At 38.0% G+C, this 11693-nt stretch overlaps 1 protein-coding gene across 2 annotated transcripts; it reads left to right on the top strand.

The window, feature by feature from the left end:
* Window positions 1-2849: 2849 nt before the first annotated feature.
* LOC109104080 (flocculation protein FLO11-like) lies at window positions 2850-11681 on the top strand. 2 transcript variants are annotated; one of them, XM_042768697.1, is made up of 6 exons: window positions 2850-3444; window positions 6018-6083; window positions 8018-8147; window positions 8275-8455; window positions 8545-9257; window positions 9411-11681. In XM_042768697.1, the coding sequence occupies exons 3-6, from the start codon at window positions 8025-8027 to the stop codon at window positions 10188-10190; spliced, it is 1797 nt and encodes a 598-aa protein (XP_042624631.1). In that variant the 5' UTR covers window positions 2850-3444; window positions 6018-6083; window positions 8018-8024; the 3' UTR covers window positions 10191-11681. The 2 variants fall into 2 exon arrangements, with proteins under 2 accessions (XP_042624631.1, XP_042624632.1); XM_042768698.1 differs by lacking the exon at window positions 2850-3444 and adding an exon at window positions 5162-5177.
* The last annotated feature ends 12 nt before the right edge of the window (window positions 11682-11693 follow it).

The raw sequence follows: 11693 nt of genomic DNA, 5'->3' as shown, positions 1-11693 counted from the left end.
CTCACAGTAGATGCTTTTTTAGTGTAGGCTCTATTAGTGCCGAATGAATGATTAGCTTTAGGTGCTTTTAAAAGATCACTGTTCTTTCAATTAAAAGCTTCCTTGGTTACTACAAAATACACTCTGGTGACATTTAACATTCCAGAGTGAACATTCTGTGATGCAATATATAGGCCAGCAATGAATAATCTCCACAAATGTGATTGGAAAACAACTACCACCTAGCAACTTGGCAGATTTGTTTTATTTTATTTTATTCTCATGGCAAGTCTATGACATGTCTATGAGGACATGCCACTAATCTAGTACATTCACAATGTTTTTGCCAAAAGTATTTACAACAATATAATTTACAACAACTTTTAAGTATTTACTTCAGACTTAGAAAGTATGAAAAGGAATGGTATAAAAAGTACAGTACTGTATTTACCATATAAAGTGTGGTTTGCATTGCATTGATTGTTTGAGCTAAACATAAGGCCAGTGATTTATCATGCACAGTATTCTATCTTCAGTGGCCCATATACACACAAACACAGAGGTTGGCTGTAGCCTTAGGAGATATGCTCACATTATGTATTTTCTATAGTATAATAGCCATTACCAGGGAAGAGAGTGAAAGATGCAGTCAGCTTGTGAATTCAGGTGGATAGAGACAAGATGGTGAAGGGGGGAAAATGAGTGTACAGCTCCACTCTGCATACAGGGCCATCTATTGGCCATTTGGAGAAATATTCACTGTGGTGACTTGTTGAATTGTTGAAAGGTGTTTCGCGAACCCATAGAAGAACATTTTTTTGTCTAAATGGTTCCATAAAGAACCTTTAACATCCGAAGAGCCTTTCTGTTTCACAAAAGGTTCTTTGTGGTAAAATACGGTTCTTCAGATTATAAAAAGATAAGAAAGAGATGGTTTTTTAAAGAACCTTTGACTGAATGGGTCTTTGTGGAACCAAAAATGGTTCTAAAATGGTTCTTCTATGGCATCGCTTGAAGAACCTTTTGAAGAACCTTTATTTTTAAGAGTGTATACATGAGTGTGTATAAGAGTGTATACATGAGTGTGTATAAGAGTGAATACATGAGGGTATTTGCATATAGTCAAGAACCACAGTTTCTTCAACAAAAATATACAAATGTATTTTTATTACTTTATTATTACTCTGCTGCACCTCTTTCTCTTTTTTGCTTTAGTTGACATGACAAAATATCTAAATTTCTGTGCCTACTAGGGCTACTCAACTTTAGAAAGCTCAGGGGGCACAACACAGGATCCCTCTATATAGCATCAGGGCAGCACAGAACATTTTTATAGTTCGGGGAGAGTGGGGTGAGTTGAGACAGTTTTTACTTATGCTATGTTTAAAGCGAGCACATGACAGTAATGGTTCCAACTTGTACCTAAATTTCAGGATGTGGTGCATCCTTGGGAATAATCGCTTCAGGTCTAAAATAAACTACTTTCAAAATATGGCTTTCCAAAAACAAAATTGGTCTCTTGGCTCAACTTTCCTCCAGTGAGGGGTAAATTGAGCCTAGGGAGAGGGAAAGTTGAGCCACATGGAGTTAAACTGTGCCACTGACTATGCTGGACATTTTCACATCATGCTATATCAAATGAAGATAAATTCAGTGAGCCATGTAATGGACTGGCTGTTCATCCAGGGAGTTTCCTCACCTGTGGCTCAAGATACTGGGTTAAGATCCAGATCCCCACGACCATAATAAGGATATATTTGGATAATAGAATGGATGGATCGATGACTTCTTAAAAGTTTTATTTAAATATACAGTTCAACTCTGAAGGTGTGAAGAATAAAAAATAAGATAAAATAAAAAACCTGACCTTAAAGAAATAGTACTAGTACTAGAAATAGTACTCAACATCCCACTTATAAACGTTGAAGGGAAATACAATTTCATAAAAACTTCAGTGTGCAACTTTCATAAATGAGGACTGTTTAAAATTTACAGAACAAAATCAATTTCAAAACAACAAACAAAATCAAAATCATGTATGGTGTAAAATGAATGATATATAATGTAGAATTACAGTAAAATAATACTTTATAATCATAAAAAGGGGTGAGCCACTGGCTCAACTTACCCAAGGACCTTTGGCTCAAATTACGGCACTCCTGGATTTTAACAAACTTGTATCATCCAGCAATTTAGAGCTAACATCATGCTAACATTATAGCCTCATATTAGATAACCTCCTAAAGCACAAACACATGCTTTTTTTCCAGATCTGTCTGTAATTATTCAGCCACAAGAAGCATACAAAAATCGATTTGAACAGCAAAAAAACAGTATTTTGAAACTAAATGTACTTACCAAGTATTCCACGGGCCCCTCTCAATCACATGGTGAGTAAAATGCTTAAATCTTCAAATATGTGTGGTCATATCACCAATTTTGTTTAAAGTTGTCTATAAACAAAGGGTGCTCAACATTCCTGCAGGCTCAAATCACCCCACTCTCCCCTATTTTATATTAATAAGGCGAATATGTGTTGCTAAATATGCTGTTAGTTTAACACAATGACATCTTATTAAAACAAGAATAAAACGAAACTCATTTGATGGAAATATAGCCTATCCATATTAAAAGTGTAGACGGTTCAAAGCTTTTACTTCCCCAGATGATAGCTCTCTTTAGGATTTTGTTTAGGTAAGTAACGTTAATCACTATAGAATAAATATTTAGGAGTAGACATCACTTCTTTTTGTCATTACTGCAGATGTGCAAGCAAGTAACGCGCATGTCTGAGAACGCGCGTCTGCGCAGTGTGCTCTACACACTCTTCAACGCTTTTAACTCTAACTTTACAGCCATTTTGAAAATTAATTCCCTTATTATTATTGAAATCGGACATATTATTTGTACACATTTAACGTTTATATTTTTGAAGGTCGGCAACATCACCCGGGCCACAAAAAGGGCGGCTCGAGGGTCTCATAAAATGAACTTCAGTATGTAGCATATCTCTCTTCTCCCTCTCTCAGGGTTTATCAATTTTTTAGTTGCGTCTTTATCGGCTTTTACAACTGCCACACCTTTAACAGCTGTATAATTGAATTAGCCTAGGTAACCATGTATTTCAAAGTCTACCTGACCTGGAATAATTTTAGTCTACTTTCGATATCACAGTTTTTCCCCTCCGACCGCTGCACCTGCCAACAAAATGAGACAAATAATAATGTTTATGATTTTTAAACTTGTCCTTGCAAGACGATACGATTCGAAAATAATTTTTGCAAAACGGAAATATGAATATTAAGTGGCGTAATATTGTAACAAGTTGATACACAGTTCCAGGATCCAATGGCAAAAGACAAAGGCACTTGGTGATGATGACAGAGGAGGGTTGTGCTTTAAACGCTGAGCGGAAGACGTGCATATCGAAACTTAGTGATTCACAGACTGACCTTCGTCTAAAAGGTAGGTTCAAATACACTTCAGATTTCTACAGTGTTAGTTGTTTTGTGCGTAAATCATGCTGTACTTGCGTTTCGTGTATTAATGTCTTTCTCATATTAAGCTCGCGCACCAGTAAAGTTGAAGACCATTTCACTTACAAACAGGCGGACTGTCTCTTGTAAATCAGTGTAACATAAACTCAAATCTTAATAATTTAAGACGTTTATGTGCGCGTTTCGTATGTTTCTGTCTCCCGCGACTTGTTTTTCTTGGCAACTTAACATGCATGTTCAAATATTGGTAATAATATTTCGCTGAACTCTCAGTAATCACTTTTGCATGGGATTCAGAAGTTGCTCTTTGTCGTTAATCTTAATCATTTTCGTTATGCACAATGTATAACATACTTGAAAGTATGGGGTGCTGTATATCAAGTCAGGTAGGTGCTTCCTGGTCAACTTGAAGTACGTGACAATGTTTCTTCAAGGTTTTACGTGGCAATGGTGCGGTCGTTTAGAGGACATTCCACATGAGAGCAGCTTTGCCAGTTTCCTTGAACATAAGCCATTTACACAGTCTGCCATTAATCTGACCTCAACCTCGTTCTTTAAACCCTATAATAATTTATTAGAAACTGTGAATAGTCTTGTACTTGACTGGCTCTGAGGAAGGACAGCACCTGCCTACCTGTCTAGTTCAGTATGGCTTAGGAGAGTAAATGGACCCTTATGTCTGTTATCGATCAAGATGACATATAATGACTCTGTTCTAGTTAAACTATTTCATGTTTGACCTTTAAGGGACGTGAACTATGGATTAACCTACCAATGCCTTGGTTCAGAAGAGCAGTACTATCATTGAATCTGACAACAGATTATAATTGCTGAGCTGTTTAAGTGCATACAGACCAGGATTCAGACTAAAAACAGTCTCTGATAATTTGTTCCCACTACACAGCAATTGTTTTCATGGGTCAGCTTTTCGCTATGAGAAAGATTGAAATGTGCTGCGATTTGTTAATGCTTTACGCATGTATGTGGCACAGATGATGTTTGTGTGACTGTCTGCTTTAGACGAGTCGGGCATATATGGACATATAGCATATATGTGTCTTCCTTTAATATTGTATGAAGAGTTTTTATTAAGTACTTTTTGAATCAAATTCATATTGTTTTTAGCCAATGATATTTATTATACAATTTATATACTTATTGTTAGTTTACTGTTAGAAAGTGTTATTAAACATTAAAAGTACTATTATGCTGTATAATTGTTCTCTACTACTTCTATCATACTAAAACATGGCATTTTACAGTTTTGTACATGATTTCCATCCTTCTGGGAACAGCAGATATATGTGTAACTGAACAGTTTGAGGGGAAAAAAAGAGCAATGTTTGCACAACAGCAGTAGTTTTCTGCTTTGATATTTGTAGATCGTTAATTTTTCAACCAGCAGGGTAATGTCCAGTTTACATAAGTTTTGTATTCCCTAGCATACTGAAATACTAAAGTATTCACCCATGTCAGAATCACTTTGTTACAGCCGTGATGTGTCCTGTTAGATAATAGTCTTACTTTAGACGATTTAAGATGCAAATTATTTAAATGTGCCTGAAGGTTCTGTAAATATGGTTAATTTTTAATTATTATAAAGCTGAATGAATTTATATGTTGCACAGTTGATACACCAATATCAAAATCAGGTTGAGGAATCACCCCAGAAGACCACACAAAACAATGGTTGCGATCTAGGTACACTTGTGTTCATTCATTCACAAATGTTTAAGACAATTGAAAATTATTTACAGATATAGTGTACATGTGCTCAGAAGCTTAGCATACATATTAAGTGAATAATATCATATGTGTCTGCAGGAAGTGCAGATCTGATCTATCTGTCACCAAAAGAAAAATGTATGTCCTCATTACATGATTGCATGATTTATTTTAGAAATATATTTAACAAGACCTTACAATCAAGAACGATTAAATTAAACAGTCATTAACATATTAGCCAAAAATGGACAGCGCTCTGACATATAATGAACAATGTAGTATACCTTGGGAAAGAATTAGAATCATTAGAAAGAACAGCAATGCATTTGACATAACTGGTGTGACAAATGTTTTTAAAATGTAGAGTGGATATGAGGAATACCTTTTCAGGGACAACCCCTGTACTGATGAGTCAATATTGCAAAGATGATGCAAAATCTGCTTTATGTTCCTCATATCCAATCTACATTTTACAACATTTATGCTACATCAGTTATGTATATGCATTTCTGTTTTGTCTGTTGTCTGAAACTCTTTTCTAATGAAGGCCAAATGGAAACTTAAGGATTTCCTCAAAATTCTCCTGCACACATCAGTTTTCACTTTCAGGTGAAAGCTTCCCTTTATCTGGAAGTGCTGAAACAGAATGGATTATATGAGATGATGGAATAATATTTCTAGCAGTGTCAGTAGACTGCACTCTGCCTACTGATTATTTAACCATTCAATTCACACTTGTAATGATAACCTTCACATTAAACTGTTAAGATTAAAATTTAAGGCTTTCATAACAATTTTCTCTAATTGTTTTCCCAGGTCTGATTTGGAGTCCAGATTCAGGAACACAAAGAAGAAGCTGTTGGGTTTTACTGTTTAAAGCAGGTAACAATATTCATTTTAAAAAATGTGATTTTATTTAGTGCAGGGGTGTCCAATCCTGCTCCTGGTGGGCCACTGTTCTGCATAGTTTAGCTTCAACCCCAACTGACCTATTGGTAAGCCCTTGCCCTCGGACACAGATGAGCCAATGGCAGTTGAGTATCAGCTGCACGTGGATCGGAACTCGGAAATCTTTAGGTTTCAGCGCCATAAAGAAACATTGGAAGATCCCCAGATGTGCCTTGGTTACTTGTAACTTTGATTCCATGTATCCTGAGACGATGGGCAATGGAATTTATTTTATTCTATTTCCTAAACCCAAACAAGACAGTAAAATGTCCCCAAGCATTCAACCCCAATCCCAATGAAGATGAAAACATTCATTTTCTGGTTGTCATTACATTACAATTTTCATCTGCTCAAGCAGAACGTTAATGTCATCTTGTGCTTCAGCAAGCTATCTCTGGCTAAAACTAGCTAATGTGAGTCCATGCTAATGTACAAACCTAAATAGCTTACTGTTCTCACGTCACGTACAGTGTAGGTCAAAACACATAAACGAAGGTCTACATTTCAGTGCCTCCATATTAAACCATTAAATGTAAATTCATTTAATCTTACCCTGCGGTACATGAATCCTGGATGTTGTCATCTGCGATTGTGACAACCGTAACAAAAAGCATCTTCCGCTTGCACTGTGATCTGTAAACCCTCGCTTCCAAATTAATCTTGTTACCCACCATATTTATTTGAAAATCTTTTATATATCCCTCCATGGCATGTAAGTTCCACTTGAATGGTGGTCCTTCTGTGTTCAAAATCTATCTGTTACATCCTAGGATGTATGTTATTGTTGCTGTTAATACTGTGTGTTAACTCTATGTAACTGTGCTTCATTGATGCTTGACATCCTGTTGGGAGTTGTAGTTTTTGTTGGTTTTCCTCTGTTCCTCCCTGTCCTCTCACAGAAGACCTAATTGATGTCACCCTGTTCCTCGTCAGAGCTGTGGAGAGGAGCTTGTATTTAAACAGAGGGACACGGACCAACACCAGAGGGAGAGAGAGTTTGGCTTGTCTTGTCATTTTCACAGTTGGTGGTTTAAAGCAGTGGTGCTGCTTTAAAAGAGAAAGCCTGTTGTATTTGATTGCTATTGTGTGATCAGGGGCCTGTAGTGTATCTTCAAGACAGCCTGTTTGTACTGGCTGTAGTGATTAGAAATGTGTTTTCTTTTCTGTTTATCCTTCTGCCTGCAGACGCAGTAAGGAGGTGGGTGGCCATTTTTATTTTATCAACTTATGCTTTTCTCCTGGTTTTGTGGAACAGTGAGGAAGTCAGGGAAGAGACATGTTGTTGATTTTGATGTTTTGTTTGCTAGATAAGTTAGATTACTTTGTTTTCAGTTAGCATCCCCTTTTGTTTGTTATTTTGGCCTTAACCCCCTCCTGAAGCTACAAGCGTCTTATTCTTTCTTTTTTTGAATTATCCCTATTGTTAAATCTCTAATTTTCCCTTACCCTTTAACCCCACTGTACAAAGACTTTATATTGTAAATAAAATCTTGAAGCGTTTTCATGAGTTTGAGTGCTGGGATTACGGATAGTCAACTCTCTCTCACTATTTTGTTTGCAAGTTTCTTATCTCCATTTTTAAATGTAATGTATGTTATGGTAAAAATGATCTGTTTAATAAACAAAGGTAGACCAAAAATATCAAAAACATCTTGGGACAAGGATTACACACTGACAGCTGTCATTGTTAGACAGTTAGCAACTAGGTATACTACAAACTTCCAGGAAGGTTTCTTCAGGAAAGTTGGAGCGAAACTCTGCAGGACAGTGGTCCTCCAGGAATGAGTTTGGAAACCCCTGATTTAGAGTGATTAATTAACAATAAACCATTGAATAACATTCTTTTTCTATCTTTCTCTCTTTATAAGTGCAAAAATGTCATTTACACGAGAGAAATTTTATAATGAGGCAATCAGGCCGAATTTGGCTCGTTTTTCATCAGCGGTCAAAGTGAGAGATATCTTACCTCACCTGCCATGCCTCACACTCACTGATAGGGTAAGCAGTATTACATTTAACTACAAATAACATCATAACTATAACCAGATATGCAAGAGTAAAAGGCTCAGTTAAATCTTTTTTGTTGTTTTGATTTTGTTCACTAACTGAATTTGAATTTTTGTAGGAAGAGGTCGAAGCCAAGAGAGAAACTTCTGGAAACTTCACTGCTATGCAGACACTTCTGGACAGTCTGCGGAGGCGAGAGAAATGGCCTGATGAGTTTATCACTGCACTCCGGAACTGTGAACATAGGGAACTGGCTGATGAAATAAGCGCTACTTATGACAGGATCAGGGGCATCACAAGTAAGAGCTCTTCTGCTAATGTTCGAAGCAAATCATGAAAAGGAGGGACATTATTTTATGAATGCCTTTGTTCTTTGTTTTATCTATAGATAATGCTGCTCCTACACCTAGACCAGCACCTGCTCCAGCTCCTTCTTATACTTCAGCTGGTGCAACAACAGCCGTAACCACAGCAACAGTTCATACAGTCCCAGCGAATACTCCTCCACCCTCAGGGGGAGACCCAGCAAGTTCAAGTGCCCCTACCAACACTGCAGCCCCAAAACCATCTCCTGTTCCTGTTCTCCAGGTTCCAGAGACACAGCAGGTGCAGAAACCGCCCACTCCAGTTCCAACACCTTCTGCTGAACCAGTTTCCCAAGCTGAAAACCCACCTCCTGTTGTACCTCCTCCCCAAGCACCTCCCCCTCCTGAAGCCTCAGTTTCAAAAGTGCCTTTACCTGTTCAGCAAAATGTCACAACCCACACAGGGGCAGTTGAGAACAAAACACCTGCTTTAGATAGTTCAGATGGGTTGGCTTTAACAGACCAAACCACCATCTCCTCATCAAATGGTGAAGCTCTCCTCTCCACCTCAAATGCTCAAGTATCCTCCTCAGACACTTCCACTTCTCAAAGCCAAATGACAAAGCCTTATACCACCTCCCAAACTTCTCCAAAGATAAACAAAACCCAGGTGCCACTAGAAGTCAAAGACATGTACACTTTTGAGAGACTCCCTGTCCAAGACACTAATGCCTTTCTGAGAGTGGAAAGGACATTTCAGGAGCCAGAAGAGATCTCTGACCCATCTGCAAATGAGGTAACGGTCAACCCAAAACACTTCACTGTTGTTCTTTGGCAAAACTGTGACATAGAAAGTTTGTTATTAAAAAGATCTGGTCAACTCTTTTTCAAGTTTGTCCAATGGTTAATCTGTTGTCTTCTGTGGCTTATTCTTCTGTTTTCTTTCCAGGTGGTTCAAAGGAGCAACACCGTTGGATTGCCAGTTTTTAATGCTTCAACAAGTTCTACTGAAACAGCTCAGGCAACATCTTCTGCACCTGCTGAAGTGGTTACTCACTTTCTCGCTTCCAACGACCAAGAATATTTCAGCAAACCTGGCATCCTTCAGCATTCAGAACTCCAGCAGAACAGACCAGGGACTCTTCCTGTCTTGCAAGAGGAGCCTTGCTCAGTGCTTTCAAATGAACTGGAGATCAGCAGATTGGTGCAAGCAACAGAGCCTTCAACAGAACCTCGACAGTCTACTAGTCTTGCAGACCAGAACTCTGCACCCTTTGCTTCCCTTGATTCTGCTACTCAGTCCTTTCAAGACCCTCCATACACTGCTGCTCCCTTGACCCTTAACCAGCCTGAGGAGGACCACTATGAATCTTTATATGACAATCAAACAAGGATAAATGTATTTCGGTTTGCTGAAGAGCCATCTGCTGAAAATATGAATGGTCAGCCGCCAAGCATCCTGCAACGTACCAGAGTCATCTCTGAGGACCACAATACCATGAACTATGTTGGCACAGAAAGTGCGGTTTATCTCTCTGAGCCATTTGGACATGACAGTAAGAAGTCAACCACCATCAAAGTTCGAGAGGAAGAATCCAGTGCTGCGAGGCCAGAGCAGAGAGGAGAGGGGTGCCCTGAGTTATTCAGGATAAACAACTTTCACCTTATTGCTGCAGCAGGGATTGGTCTGTCTGCTGTGTTCTTGGCCTGGAAGTTCACCCACAAATGAAAATTTTGTCATCGTGTACTCATGTTCCATGAAACCCCTATGAGTTTTCTTTTTCGAAGCAAAATATCCAGACTGCTTTCCATAAACTACAGTGGATAATAACTGGTGCTGTCAAGCTCAGAAAATGACAAAACTTACAATAAAAGTAGTCCTTAAGATGTTTGTGCTATATACCAAGTCTTCTATAACCATTCGAAAGCTTGCTGTGAGGAACAGACTGAGATTTTAGTTGTCCAATATAATATCTGTCACCAAACTCTCTAGTGGTTTTATCCTTTTCATGAGTGATATAGATCTATGTAATCATGGTTTGCCATGTGCCTTGCATATATATATGCCTTGTATGCAATTGCCGATAATGAATTTTACTGCTGTTGCACTTGTTTCACGGCTATTAAATGGAGTGTCATGGAGCTTTAAAGTAAATTGGAGAACCTAGCTTGACAGACATTATAGTGTTCACCAAGTTGATGTATTGTGAGTTGTGAAAAGTTGCAATAATACATCCTGTGAGTGACAGACCATGAATATAAGGAGCTGTTGCATAACCTAACCTATCGGACATTTCTGAAAAACTCATTTGGAACATATGGGACAATCGCTTCAACCCTCTCTGTTAGCCCAGCAGGACTCGCAGGAGTGTTTCCTCTCAAACTCATCTCGCTTCTCATGAGTCCTCATTCACAGACGCCTTAGTGAACACTTTCTCCATCACTGTCCCATATTTTCTAGGCAGTTTGTCCCCCTAAGGGTTTCAAAGTGCGCACACACACACACACACAGGACACTGTCTGCTTTTGAAAAAATCAAATGTATTCTCCTGATTCCTGCTGTAAGAGGGTCCAATGGTGGAGTAACAGTTAAGATAGATTAAGCTAAATGCAAACATAACCAAGTGCCACATGCGTGAAAATGTAGATTATATTGTTTATAATGCTGATATACAAGTTGTTGTGTCTGCAGAAGTCTCCAGGTACAGTGGACAACAGTAATACTTTTAGTTGATTATTGATCATTATTGACTCTTTTATCGAACACTGTATTCTAGGTATATATATTCAATATATTCATGCATGTTCTGAGATTCAAACTCATGTTATATGGGGTTGCTAGCAGGATTGCCCTATCGACTGAGCTGCAGAAACGACATGAAAAGATTCATGCTATTAGCATCAAGTTATCTGTGTAAGGGTAAACTGCAACACACTGTAAGTAAAAATTGTAAATGACTTCAAATGTAATTGATGTCATTTTTAATCAGCAACTGCACTTTATTCACACATTAATGTAAATGATTGAACCTGATTTTAAATGCACTGTATGTTACTCCTGATCTTTTATCTGGGCCTGTAAGTTTGCTAGATACTGTATTTCAGGGGAATATTTGTACTTATGCTTAACTGTTTCGCTTTTTGTGTACTGGTTAAATTTGATCATGCACAGTTATGATGATTTACAGAATTGTTTCTGAAATAAAATGTCCTACCTTGAGTCTTTCTGGTC

Source organism: Cyprinus carpio, chromosome A13, assembly GCF_018340385.1.
Source record: "Cyprinus carpio isolate SPL01 chromosome A13, ASM1834038v1, whole genome shotgun sequence".
Taxonomy (NCBI): Eukaryota; Metazoa; Chordata; class Actinopteri; order Cypriniformes; family Cyprinidae; genus Cyprinus; species Cyprinus carpio.
This window is presented reverse-complemented; position numbering and strand designations above follow the sequence as displayed.

Excerpts from the sequence above, each read along its gene's own strand:
- LOC109104080 (XM_042768697.1), top strand. The coding sequence starts at position 8,025 with ATGTCATTTACACGAGAGAAATTTTATAATGAGGCAATCAGGCCGAAT. Across the intron at positions 8,148-8,274 it reads GCCTCACACTCACTGATAGG|GAAGAGGTCGAAGCCAAGAG; the intron begins GTAAGCAGTATT and ends GAATTTTTGTAG. Across the intron at positions 9,258-9,410 it reads CTGACCCATCTGCAAATGAG|GTGGTTCAAAGGAGCAACAC; the intron begins GTAACGGTCAAC and ends TTTTCTTTCCAG.